The sequence below is a fragment of the Pezoporus occidentalis genome, unplaced genomic scaffold (assembly GCF_034315485.1).
Source record: "Pezoporus occidentalis ecotype Australia unplaced genomic scaffold, CSIRO_AGI_Poc_V1 ctg372, whole genome shotgun sequence".
Taxonomy (NCBI): domain Eukaryota; kingdom Metazoa; phylum Chordata; class Aves; order Psittaciformes; family Psittacidae; genus Pezoporus; species Pezoporus occidentalis.
In genome coordinates this window covers 45,084-59,381 of record NW_026915694.1, presented here as the reverse complement: position 1 = coordinate 59,381, position 14,298 = coordinate 45,084, and the positions used below count along the sequence as shown (strand labels likewise).

Sequence of the window (14,298 nt, the reverse complement as noted above, 5' to 3'; positions counted from 1 at the left end):
GCACACAAGTAATTAATTTGTGTTGACAAAGTAGTCACAGTCCTAATCATACTAATTTAAATAAATAATGAAGTTAAGTAGCAACTACACTGAAATTCAAGACATTTATTTCCACTCATTCTTCTGGTTTTCATGTGTAATAAATGTTGCAGTACACGCAGTGCGTTTCAAATTAAAAAGGAAAAAGCAGGTAACATAGGAAAGAACTTTCTGGATTAATAAACACCCAAATGGTGCTGCCATATCTAACTTCAGAGTTATCCTACAAGAAAACAAGTCCAACATTTTCAGTATTGATCAATTCTTCATATTGAAATATTTACAACAAAACTGGAAAGGAGGAAAATCCTTTTGTTAGTATGGCTTGGGCTAAGCAAAAGATCACAAGCATTCAGCATGTTAAGAATGTCATCACAAAATATAGGAATGTTCTCTTGTTTGATACACTTCCTTTTTGCTGACTTCTGTTGAGTAGTTCAGGAAGAGTGTAGCATTCATAGTGCACTTGTATTCCTCCTATTTGTGCATATTGCATCATATTCAGGTAATGACTACAGATAAGTTTGCCACCCACAGGCTATCATAAAATGGCATTAGTTATGTTAACCACATTACCAGCTGTCAGGAACAGGGGTACCAGTCACACTACTTTGTAGTAATCATTATGTATTGCTTTGTAGTTGACTGTGTCAGTGCTTCTCAATCTACCTAGTTTTCCTAGGCCCTCTTGAAGACCTCGAACTTTTGCCTACATGTAAGGTAATCTACACAAATGTAAATCACCATCATACTTTGCCAGCTCAGTGTTCAGACTGTCTTCCAAGTCACAAGTTAATGACCCTTAGCAATCCTAGCATGGATCCCACAGGCTTGCTGCTGTTAGCTTCTCACAGAGGTGAGAATTGGCTGTTTATGACAGCCAGTTATGTTTGGTCTTGCAGTGTCTGTGCCCAGGTCAAGAGAAAGCCACAGGACACTTAACAACTCCTGAGTGGCTATGTGAAATTATTGCAATGTATATTATTGTGAACATGCCTGCATCTTAGGGGTATACAATGATGCTCATGATGGTGGACTTATTTGTCAAGGTGGCTATTTTTATTCCACTGAATAAGCTGCCTGCAGCTTCTCAGACCTCATATTTGTTGCTGCAGCATATGTCTCACTGCCATTGCCTGCAGGACAGCATTGTGACGAATTGTGGGATTCGGTTTTCTGCCAACCTCTGTGATATGGAGTGATATGGAGTGATATGGAGTGATATGGGTGCCAACCTCTGTGATATGGGTGATATGGAGGTGCAACTCTCTGTTTCCACTCCATATCACCCACACCCCCCCGAGTCATAGGAAGCAGGTGAACCAAACCCTGAAGCAGTATTTCCATTGTATTAGTTAACATGAGGGTGACTGAGTCTTAGTTCCTGTTGGCAGAATTTCCCTGAAGCTGTAGTGACGACTCTCCCATGCAGCAGACCTTTCGGTATGTACAGTGCCCATCCAGATACTCCAGCATTTGTTCAGGGACTTTCTTCTGTGGACTCCCTTGAGTACTTGCTGTGTGTGCATTTGTTTCTTCAAGAGCAGATAGGAAAAGCAAAGATTGATTACCAAGGGGATGCTGACAGATGTTGGTGAGTGGCACCAAACTTTGCAGTTGCGTGAACATGTTTGTCCAATGAACATGTTCGTTCATTCCCCACCAGCCCTCTCTGTTGGTGAGAACAAGGTACAGCATAGCCTGTCTCCTCATTGGTTCCTATATTGTTTGCAGAAGGAAGTTATCATCAGTGCATTCCAGGAACCTCCTGGATTTCTTGTGCCCTGCTGTGTTGTACCTCCAACAGATACCAGTGTGGCTGCAGCTCACATGAGGACCAAGGTTTATGAATGTGAGGCCCCACCTACCTGTCTATAGAGGGTCTTATCTGCTTGGTCTTCTTGGTCAGATGGCCTGTAGCAGATCCCACTGTAATGTCTCCTGTCCCTGCCCTCCCTTTAATCCTGACCCACAAGCTCTCAGTTGGCTCCTCATCCATCCTCAGGCAGAGCTGTATGCACGCCAGTGACATAGAGGGTGACATCCCCTCTTTGTCTCCCCAGCCTGTCTTTCCTGAAGAGCCTGTATCTTTCTATTCCAACACTCCAGTCATAGGCTGCATCCCACCATGTCTCCATGATGCCAATGAGTTCACAGCCCTTCAGGTGTGGCACATCTCTACTCCTCTTGTTTGCTCCCCAAGCTACATGCATTGGCACTGGGGCATTTCAGTTGCACCCAGATTAAACCCAACTTACTGGCTGAAGTGGCTGAAAGTCCTTTGTGCTACTTTTCCTTTTGATCACAGGCAGTTGTTGAATATGCAGTCAGCTACCCCTGGAATTGTTACATGGTGATTCCTAATGATGTATCACCTCAAGCATAATGCTTCTAAAAACATAGTCTACGTTACAGCCAGATAATCCTGCAAACATTACTTTGTGTGCATCTGGTGGTATGTGTTAAGCATTGTGTAAGATTCCCCCCTAGACATAAAAAGTATTTTGAAGGTTTCAGCTACAGCACTTCTATCAGCCTTTTTTTTAGAATATACTCTATTCTTTTCCTTCAAGACAGTGTCATTCTTCAATGCCCAGCCAAGGTAGCACTGGTGAGAGCTAAATATCTTGTAACTGTGAGTACAAGCAGGCTCACAACCAAAGTCATGTGAATTCCTCAGAAACAGAAGCATAAGACTTCTAGATATTATTCATAATCTTATATTTTATTTTCAGTAGATATGCACTTCCTAAGAATGTTGAAGTGACTATAACACTCTTGATGTCATGCTATTTGGTCACTGCTGTTACTGATGTGTCACTGAAGAAGACTTAGAGGTTAATGTGGAAATTTCAAAGCCGTATACTTCTGTTTCCATTCCCCATTCTCAAGACCTTGGTCAACAGTTTCTGAACTATCCCTTATGTTCTCTGCCTATTCTGTTTACACTAATGAGGTTAGTGTGACTATAGAGAGTAGGATAGAAAGAATGGCAGTTTCAGTATGATGGGGTCTGGTAAGTACCAGACATGTTTGGGGTACTGTGGGAAGCTAGCTAGGATGTTGCAAACAGCAGGCTAGTAATTGCATATTCATGGTTGCAGTTGGCTATTCTAGAAAATTATTTTCTTTTCCTTTTTTCTTTTCTTTCTGGAAACTGAGTTGAAAATGTACTGTTGCAGTGAGGTAGCCCACTTCACCAGACCATGACAATTAAAATCACTTTGGAATGCAGAGCTCTATTTCTCCTCTAACTAGCTGACAACTGTCATATGTATTGGAAAGATTTTATTGGATCATAATGGTGATGATTGTACACTTGGATAGAAATCACCAGTGTGAGAACTGAACATATTATTGAAATTAATGTGCAGGTATGTGTGTTTCCATAGTTTAATTTCTAGGAAAGATAACAATATTTGATTTCTCTAAATCAGTCTATGGGGAAACTAGTCTTCAGTCTAGAAACTATGCAATTAAATCCTTTGCTTTTGTAACTCATTGTAAAAGTGCTCAAGTCCAATAGAGCTGTGTCAGTGTACCCATTCATATCAGCTGTATGTCTGATTAATACGATATATAGTCCCACATGACATCCTTGTCTCTAAATTGGAGAGACATCAATTTGATAGAGGGACCACTTAGTGGGTAAATAACTGGCTGGATGGCAGCACGCAAAGAGTTGTAGTCAATGGCTCAATGTCCAGCTGGAGACCAGTAATGACTGGTGTTCCTCAGGGATTGGTGTTGGGACCGGTCTTGTTCAACATCTTTGTCAGTGACATGGACAGTGGGATTGAGTGCGCCCTCAGCAAGTTTGCCAATGACACCAAGCTGTGTGGTTCGGTTGATACGCTGGAGGGAAGGGATGCCATCCAGAGGGACCTTGACATGCTTGTAAGGTGGGCTGATGCCAACCTTATGAAGTTTAACCATGCCAAGTGCAAGGTCCTACACCTGGGTCAGAGCAATCCCACACAGCTACAGGTTGGGCAGAGAAGAGATTCAGAGCAGCCCTGCGGAGAAGGACTTGGGGGTGTTGGTTGATGAGAAAATGAACATGAGCTGGATTCAGTGTGCGCTCGCAGCCCAGAAAGCCAACGGTATCCTGGGCTGCATCAAAAGGAGCGTGAACAGCAGGTCGAAGGAGGTGATCCTGCCCCTCTACTTTGCTCTCATGAGACCTCACCTGGAGTATTGTGTGCAGTTCTGGTGTCCTCAACATAAAAAGGACATGGAGCTGCTGGAACAAGTCCAGAGGAGGGCCATGAGGATGGTCAGGGGACTGGAGCACCTCCCTTATGAAGACAGGCTGAGAAAGTTGGGGCTGTTCAGCCTGGAGAAGAGAAGGCTGTGTGGAGACCTCATAGCAGCCTTCCAGTATCTGAAGGGGGCCTATAAGGATGCTGGGGAGGGACTCTTCATGAGGGACTGTAGTGATAGGACAAGGAGTAATGGGTTCAAACTTAAACAGGGAAAGTTTAGATTGGATATAAGGAAGAAGTTCTTTAATGTGAGGATGGTGAGGCACTGGAATAGATTGCCCAGGGAGGTTGTGAATGCTCCACCCCTGGCGGTATTCAAGGCCAGGTTGGACAGAGGCTTGTGTGACATGGTTTAGTGCGAGGTGTCCCTGCAGAGGACAGGGCAGGAGGGCTGGAACTAGATGATCTTAAGGTCCTTTCCAACCCTAACTATTCTAAGATTCTATGATTCTGTGAAAATTGGGCGTTATCTAAAAAGTTCTTGAAAACTGGTACATTTAAAATATTCCGTAAAGGTTTAAAAATAGGCAGAACTGGTTAACTCTGAGCTCTTGCGACTGAACTTTAATGTTTTTTAATTCTCAAATAAGCTATACGTTATTTCTGTATCTTTGAGTCCTGTGACAATATCTTGTTTCACTATATTACTCAAACTACTAACGTGAAAGGTGGCAGGACAAAAAAAAGGAGCATCGGCCATTTAATAGGAGCATAAGGTATTCAGATTAAATTTCATTATTCTGTACTATGTCTTATATTCACAAACATTTCTTGTGCATTAATGCTGTTTTTGTAACTGGCAATTATCCTGTGCCTTTGGAGCCAGAGGTGCAGTAATGTATTTCTAATCCATACCAACTTTTGCTGTCTGACAGTGGTATCCATCTGGTAAGCCATACCACTTTTTAGCTGTTTGGATTGTCTGACTCTTCTCGCCTATACCATCCAAGAAGTTATCCTAACCAAGTGGCATGCTAATTTTTTTAATCAACATTTTTGTTCACCACCTAGACCTATCTTTTCCAATTGCCACCAGTTGCAAAGTTCACAAACCTGTGTGTATGAACATTTGTTTTAGCTATGCTTATTTACTGTACTATTCTCTGACTGCATTGACTTTCTCTGTAGAAATCTTGTAATATACTGCTAGTCTAATGACAAGAATCACATGAAATAAGTGTTTCTTAAATGTGGTTGTGGAACAATTGCCTGTACAGAGACTTTCCAATGGACAGGATGTACACTATAATTTTAATGCCAGTAACAATTATATAACTAATTTCTCATAATACAAACGTAACTAGTATCAAGCAGTAGTACACAAGCCCTATGAAGGCCAATCTATTGGTTAGAATGGATACCTAAAAGCATTAGTTATTGCTTAAAATAGATAATATAAGAGAGATTTTGTTAATATCTGAAATTATTTTAATGTTTTAATTAAAAATAAAGCAGAATAATTATAGTGTTTGATTAAGAACAATTATATGTCTCTTCAACATAGTGTTATCAGGTTATTTGTTACCTGCCTTTCTCAAAGATTTATTTTTAAAGAAACACTGACAACACGGAAAGACTTTCAGTGAAATAAATGAAACAGCAGAAAATTTACCACAGGTAAGTGGAAGGACTCTAGATGCTGCATGTATACTTAAATCAGAGCTCAAAGACATTGGCAAGACTTTATACTTTCTTGTTTCCTTGAGATGTTGCAACTTAGACCGTAGTTTAAAAGATGTCACTGATGTACATCTTGATTACCATATGCTGTGATCTCTACCCTGCTGCATATGCTATCTGACTGGATGTAATGGATGGGAGCCTAGCTGAGAGTTGCTTCCCTCTCATGACCAAGAGACGACAAAGTATGCTTTTTGTCAAAGTGTATTTGGTAAAGGATATATATTTCTGTTCATCATGACTATTTATTGTGCAGCTATTCTATGACCTTCATACCTGGCCGCACCAGGGCTCCTGGCCAACGCTCTAGGCATGGCCAGCAGTGAGATGGTGAGAAGCTGCACGGCCCCACAAGTAAACAGTTAGAGATCTGGCATAAATCTGGCTGTTTTCCTAAGGATATAAAAGCAGGACCCTCTTGTGCCTGAATCTGAAGACTCACCTACGGGTGGACGCACCACGTAGCAGTTTTCCCAATTACCTAGGGCTGCTGGCATCGGCTGCAATGGAGCTTCCCAGCTGAAGTGTGGGACTGGTTGGTGATTCAGTGGTAATTAGTGATGTATTTCTTTTTAATCTCTATTTCTTATGCAGTAATGATTTGATGCATTGCGAATTTTCCTCTGTACTTTACATATATTTAGTATATATAGAGAGATATACACCCGATTGACGTTAGTGTGCTTGTTTGCTTTAGTGTGCTTATTCACATTAGTGTGCTTGCTTAATAAACTGTGCATTTTTTTTATATTCTACAGCTAGCATATAGTCATTTTGTGGCATACCTTGCCTGTTAGCATAACACTGGAGGCTACATTTTCATTGCAAGTAAAAGCTCTACAGCCTTCTACATAATTTAAGAATGAGAGAGAACATCACTAAAATATATTATTTTGCTAAACAGTATTATTCTGTTTGCTTACAATTTTCTTTTATAATCCTATTCAGATGATTGCAAAGGTTTTGCACTCATGAAAGCCCTGTGCAAGTGAAATCAAATTTGGTATTGTCAACACCGAATATTTCAGAGAGGTATGTGCAATAACATGCGTGTATTCTGTTGCAGTACCCTGACCATTCTACATCCTATGCAGTTTCAGTTAGTGTTAGATAAGAGAACTGACTGCTTCCTGAGCTGAGCTAAGAATAGAAACACTGGAAAGAGAGTGCTAAATCCATATATGTAGAAAGCTGAAGAACTGAACCCTAATGGGGAGATTGCCGTAGACATCTCACCACTGAGAAGAGAATAATCTTCCTTCTCTTCTTTGTCTCACTCTGAGCTGATGTTGCTTAGCTGCATGCTTGTGAGCCCACCTTTTACTGATGTTATCCTTTGCAGATTCTGATAAAACCCATAATTAAAATTATTCACTGTTTTGCTGAGTTAGTTTTCTGCCAGATTAGGCAGTAGAAGAGTTGAATCAGCCTGCAGAGGAATATAACTAGTATCAGAGTTGGTACAAAGTTAGTAGTGAAAGTATGAAGGAAATATAGACCAAGAGGAAGATCTGAACAGAAAAAGGATGTTGCCATTTTGTTAAGTGGCAAGCTGTTAAATCTGCACAAATTATCATACTTAACAGTATTCTAATTTTACCTGAGGAAAAAGCAACTTTTGAATCATTCTCCATAGAATACTGACCACAAAAGCTGACAAGTTTCTTCTCTGCTACCTGGATCCTAATAGTACATGATAATTTCTAATTAGTACATGCCTTAAAACAAAACAAAACACAAAACCAAAACCAAAACCAAAACCAAACCACAAAAAAATAGATGCGAGTCTAGAAGGAAGATACAAACATACTAGAAATGTTGCAAGGAAAAGAGAAAAATACATTGATTTAATTTCAGGATGTGGAAGTTTTAAAATAGTTTATTTATTTTTATGAATTAAACAAAAATAGCAAGGCAGGAGGAGCATTTACAGGCAAAGGGTCTATTCTATGGTAAAACATTCTAATCTTCTAACCCTGTCAAGCCTATCCTTCTTAAAATATGTCTTGAACTTGGGGGGTTTTGTTTGTTGTTTTTTTTTGTTTTTTTTTTTTTTTTTGTTTGTTTTTTTGTTTTTTTTTTGTTTTGTTTTTTTTGTCTGTAATGTAGCACTGTCATCCGTCTAGGAGCTCATGTGCCACTGCTGTTTATTTCTACATGGCTACTGAGAATGGGACTGCAATTGGTATCCTGCCAAATCCTTGTTCTAGGCCATAAAGAATAAAGAATTTGCTGGATTCTAAGAAAATACATAGTAGAACAATCAAAATACATAGTTTTGTCAAGAGTGGAGCTAAATGAGATGTGGTTGTCTTTGCATATCTTAACTCATTGCAAATTCTTGATAGAAATTTTTCTTGTGTTGGCATCCTTGAATGCTCCCTCTTGTACGTGCCTCTACATGCACAATTATAAGTGTGCGTGTCCAAGGATTCTTTGTTGTATAGTTCACGGTGGAATTTTTTCTCTTATTGAGGCACTTATGGTACCTATTCTCTCAGATCTATTTTCATCTAATTGGTAGAAAATTTATTGCGTTTAAGATGTTTTCCCTAAGATAAATGCAGTGGTCTTGAAGCTTCTGGAAGAGACACAGGAAGAGGCAAGGTAATGTGTAATTTAACTATGCTCTGATAAAAAGGCATGTAGATCTAGGAAGTATTGCTGAAAGGTAGGTTTTGTGACAACATAATATACATAGCAATGACTCTTCTGTGGTAGCAGCTGTTTCTCCTAGGTGAGGATATCTGAACAGGTAAGATACACAGATATGCTGATAACACTATTTATTTTGTAAACACCGTACTGTGTATTCCTTGGGGTAATACTCTGAACGGACAGTGGTTACTAACAGCTGTAGTTCTTGCTTGCAGGGGATAAGGGTGTCACGTTTATGTAGAGTAATGTGTACAGCAGTGAAAGATTTTTAGCTTTACATAACCCCCCCTTGCATTAAGGAGGAAATTAACACAGTAACCAGTAGTATTTGCTACCTCAGTCAAGGAATAAAGCCAACTTCCCCATTCTTTATCTCTGCTCAAGCTTTAGGTGTAAGGATTTGTTAGGGGAATTTTTTCGTCTCCTTTTAAGGCTGTCAGCCAAATGTTTCACCAGTCCCACATCTGATTCTGAGCTAACTGACATGTTTTAGCAAGTCTGATGAAGTAACACACTTGTCTTCAAACTCTTGAGTCTGGGAAACTTCTCAGCTACGAAGCCCTACATCCTATTTTAATGTAGCTTCTTCTTATGTGCAGATCTGACAGAAAAAAATTGGAGACTTCCCACTGTGTCAAAGGCACCCAAGCGTCTACCTGACAGTTGCTATATTTGTGTGGCCAAAACTCTGTTCCCCTCACCAGAAAAATAAACCAGAACAAAGAAGTTCTGAGTCATGTTTACTCCTGTTTAAAAGCTGAAATATCTCAGGCATTTATTAGGCAAAGCAGTTCTTCAAAGATGAGAAAGAGGCACGGCTTCTAGCAAACATTTTCCCCTATGGAAAAGCCTCAGTTTAGATACTCCTGAATGGAGGCTGCCAAAAAAGATGGAATATAAATCATAGCAGATGGTTTAAGGATATATTTAGGATTTTGTGCAATTAAAGAAACGTTCTATTCTGCATTGTAAAAAGAAAAAAAAAGCCATTGTGGTAATAATTTACTTAAGGCCTGGGAAAAAAAAAACCCAAACTTTCTTTGTTCTTAGCAATCACTCCTACTACTGAGCTATAACTAAAACTGGTATTTAATAGTGAAAAGGATTTGTAACTTTTTGACAGAGATTTTTTTCATCATACTGTAGAAATTCTAGGTTTTTAACAACTCCTACAAAGCTGGAGCTTCAATTCTCTTCAAATGTGTTCTAAATGATGTTATACAAAATTACATGGAAACCCTTATTTTTGTACTACTGAGCAGATGCAAATAGGTACTCCTGTGAAATGACCTCTATACCTAACTATATATACTAACTATGAATAGTTCAGATAGTATTCTCTTAAAACTTGATTTTAATAGGGAAATACAGTTATGGAAATTTCCACATGTGTACTAGAGCATGATCTTATTTTAGCCCTTCTTCTTCACAGAGTTATGAATTGATAAAAATGAAGAATGGTGAAAGCAAATGATAAGCAGTTAAAAAAGATTAACAGGGCCTGTCTGCGCTCTCTGCCTGACACTGTGTAGGATCCCAATACTGCCGAGTCACTTGTATGGTTGTTAATGTTTCCTTAAAATATTTAAATATAGGCCAGGCAGGGTCTGTGCTTAGAAGAGAAAGCTCTCAGGACATCCCATGATATTAAAAGAAATGCTTTGCTGATGTAATAATTTAATAATCAAAGTTTTTCTTTTGAGGATGGGTTGTTATGTGCTAAGGAGTGTCTAAAAACATGTTGGTGCATAAACAGTAATTAAAACTGATACAGCTCTACATTAGGGCTAGAACTCAACTCGAAGGGCTTAGTGTGAAACGTAACTACGATCTAGTTCAAGACACAGGGTTGTCAATGTAACTAAGTATTTGAAACACTTAAGACTAAGGTGTGAAAAAATAGCCTTCCCGGTTCATGTAACAGTGAGAAGAAGTACAGGACTGGGAATAAAGTCCGAGCTCTTGTGGATGCCTGGCCCCCATCTCCTCCGCCCACCCCCTTAAGAACAGTTAAACGTAAGATTTCTTACTTGGTAAAATAAACACACGACCTTTAGATTATGAATCAACACCCATTTTCTTTTCCAACAATCGGGTTAAAATTTTCCCATATTAAGGGAAAAAAAGGTATGTAATCAGCCACGTGGTGACAGAAGTGTAGTGGTAAGGGAGGAGGGAGCAGGTAAGGCAGTAATAAGGCTAAACATAGAAAATTAAGCTTAAATCGTGATGGTGACATGCATCCGAAGCTGGCCGGGTGCCGCGCACTGCCACGGCTGTCAGGCCCCTGCGCAGCCTCTGCGCGGCGTCCCGGAGCTGAGCCCTGCGGCCAGGTCATCCCTCCTCTGCAGCGACGAACACCCCCTACATACCCCCAGGCGAGCAGACGGCAGGACCCGACACCAGAACACCCGCTCTCGCAAGGACCGACCGGGGAACCGCGCACGGCGATCCAGAGCGGCACCCAGAGCGTGGGGCTGGCAGGGGGCGGGTCTGGGCGGAGACTGGGCGGGGCGACTGGGGGGGAAGCTGGCGCCGAGGCCGGGGCAGAGGGTTGTTGGCCCTGGCTGGGAAGCTGTGGAGCGGGGGAACATCCGCGGCCGCTGAAGGGGTGGGATCAGGTCAGGCGACAGCAACTGCGGTGTGAGGTGCCGAAGCAGCCGGGGGCAGCTCCCGGCCTGGGAGCATGCTGCGGGAGGAGGAGTGAAGAATCGTGCCCGCGCCGCCGCGTCGTTTTTCTCCTCTCACCAGGAGTTTCGCTCTTGAGGGCGGAGGCCGGACTTCTCGAGGGAACATGCAGCCGTTTCCCGCCGGTGAGTACCGCGGCGGTGCACCCCGAGCTCGGGATGGAGGCCCACGGCCTCCCCGGGCTGGCCCGTCTTACCTTGCCTCCCGCCGCAGGGCCCGGGCGCGGCGGGGCCTCCCAGTGGGAGCTGCTTGCCGTGGGGAATAGGGAAGGCTTCTCAGTCGTGCTGGTCCCGTGGAAGTCACCTCAGGTCTTGTTTTATTTGGGTGAATTAGGCACACCTGTGTTGTAACTTGAAAGGTGAGAGGAGGCTCCTACTCTTTCTCGGAACTTGTTGCCTGGCCATAGTCTTACGGTGGCAGATAACGGACAACATGAAGCACCAAGTTGCCAGCGGGCAACTTCTGCACCAAGGTGCGTTCTCACTGTGTATTGCTTCGTGGAAAGAAAAAGCCTTGTAAGCACCCGCATGATGCCAAAGCCATGATGTCTCTCGGATGAGAAGGAGGGCCCAAACCCCCTGTTTATGCCATTTTCCTGACCTAAGCACTTTCTACGGTGTTTCCTCGCAGCAAAGGAGAAATGAAATACATGAGGATTTAGGCTGTTAAAAAAAAATGTTTCAGGGTGTTCCTGGAAACAGGAACCTTTCAGAACTGTCAAGTGCATTGACAGAATAATAATGCTTAAAGTAACGTTGTGGTTGCAGTTTTCAGATAAGCATACAAGAGTGTTCGTGGACAAGAGTGTGTGAGCTTGTGCTTCTGACTGAAAAGAAGCCATGTGAAATCCATGTTACCACTGCTTCGGTATTAGTAACACATTCTATCGATACAGGACAGAAGAGGAAATTAAGCTTTCAGATCAAACTGAAACTGAAGTATGTTTGGTTAGTCTTAAGACCATAGCCAAATATGGACTTAAGAAAAGACACTCGGTAAAGCGACAGCTTTCCTGTTGAAAATGCAGCTCTTTTATTATAGACGGGATTTGGTCTGTTAAATTACAAACATGCTGGGTAGCCATAGCTAAAACACAGGGTAGAGTTTGCTGCCTTATATTTTAACTCCTCAGTGACCTGCCAAATCAGAGTACAAAACTGCCAAAATCAGAAAAAAAAACATGCAGTAAAAAATAAACTTTCTGTTTCACTTGGGAAATATATTGTCATTGCCTTGTGTTTCCCTTTTCTCAAATACTCTAAAAATTTGGTATCTGAAGGTCATGATCTGGGTATATTTTGTTGGTTTAACTAGCAAGATGGACCTTTTTTTTTTTTTTGGTTGGTTGGTTTTTTGAGTTGTTTGTTTCCTTGTTTGTTTTGTTTTGTGGATTTTTTGTTGTGTGGTTTTTGGTTTTTTTTTCCATATTTATAGTACAGTTTGTACAAGCAGTTGATCTTTTGGTTTATGGTTTATTACAATCACAGGGTTGTAATATGCATTCTTGTATGAGTGATGAAAAGACCCTGACTTTTAATAGTACTGCAGTTTCGGGAAGAATTTTGTTTAAAGTCATCTTGCTAAGTCTGTCCCCTTTGAGAGGAACAATCATCATGTTGCTATCAGTCTAAAAGTCTGTTTGACATAATACTGCATTGTGCAATAAAACATTAAAAAGATTCTGCACTTTAACCATGCAGCTGGAAGAAGTGGCAGTGTGAGCTTGAGCATATGGCTCAAAGGTACTTTGTGCTACCACTGAGAAGAAGCCATGTTCATGCTCAGAACTCCCTATTTCTTTTTTCCTGTATGTGAAAAGCCTGGAGATGGTGGTAAGATGGTTTGGATGAAAATTGGGAGCTGAAGCTGGTTAATAGATTTCCTCCAGAAAGCTGGCTGTGCTGGGAGGAACACTGAAGAGAATGTGCAAATATATAGCATAGAAGTTGCTCCTTATTTTGGTGATCTGGAGGTGTGTTTGGTGCTCAGTAGCAGCTGCTAAAATCTGAACTGAAAAGGATGTTTACACTATTGGCTGGTGGTCTGAAGCTGTTATGGGCATCAGATCTTTAAAATAAACTATGCTTTATGGTAACTGAAAGGTTTTGGTTTGTGTTATGCAGTAGTAGTGAGTTCTGCTTGTGGGTGTGTATGTTAATTTCTTGAACAAAGTGCTATGTAAATTCAGAGGAAAAGGTGGTTGTCACAGGAAGCTTACAGTATTATACCTGTAGCTCTCAGAGTTCTTTGGGGCTTTTACTCTTATAAAATAGGGGGAATGGACTGAGTCTTACGATTTTCCAAAGCATTTCAGTAGGATTTGAACTCTTTGATGCCCATTTGTCAAACTGTCAAGAAGACAATTTCTTGTTTTACTTTATGGATGTAGAGCTGTTTCAGAATGGATATAAAAACTTTATAAAACAGTCTTTAAGGCAGCAAATGCACTAAAGTGGATATGAAAGATCACCGTTTTTCTAATTGAGAAGTCAAAGAAATCCTTTCCTAGAAATGCTAGCAGGTGTGCTGAACTGTTACTCTTTGAATAGTTTCTCCAGTGGAAATACTCAGATAACCTAAGTCAAAAGATTTAAGATTAATTTTTTACTTCAGCCCCCAGCCCAGTACTGGAAACTTAGCTCAAGTCCTCTTTGGAGGAGCTCTCTGCTATGCCTGCTATGCCCAGAACTTTAGTTGAAGATAATGTATGAGTTCTGTGGCTCTGAAAGAATAGTTAATTGCAGATCTAGTCTTAGGTCTTGGAATCACTGAGTTAATCATAGGTTATCTCAAGTTGGAAGTGACCTGTAAGGATCATTGAGTCCAACTCCCTGCTCCTCTCAGGACTACCTAAAACTAAACTGTATGGCTGAGAATGCTGTTCAGATGCTCCTTGAACTCTGACAGGTTTGGTGCTGGGACCACTTCCCTGGGGAGCCTGTTCCAGTGATGAACTACCCTCTCAGTG

General features: G+C 41.1%; 1 protein-coding gene across 6 annotated transcripts in view; it reads left to right on the top strand.

Moving 5' to 3' along the window:
• Positions 1 to 11,188: 11,188 nt before the first annotated feature.
• Positions 11,189 to 14,298, top strand: part of LNPEP (leucyl and cystinyl aminopeptidase) — a 43,732-nt gene continuing 40,622 nt past the window's right edge. For all 6 annotated transcript variants that reach the window (XM_062631733.1, XM_062631734.1, XM_062631729.1 and 3 more), the window contains exon 1: positions 11,189 to 11,455. In XM_062631733.1, the coding sequence (XP_062487717.1) occupies positions 11,437 to 11,455 (19 nt within the window). In that variant the 5' untranslated portion in view covers positions 11,189 to 11,436. The remainder of the gene's footprint in view (positions 11,456 to 14,298) is intronic.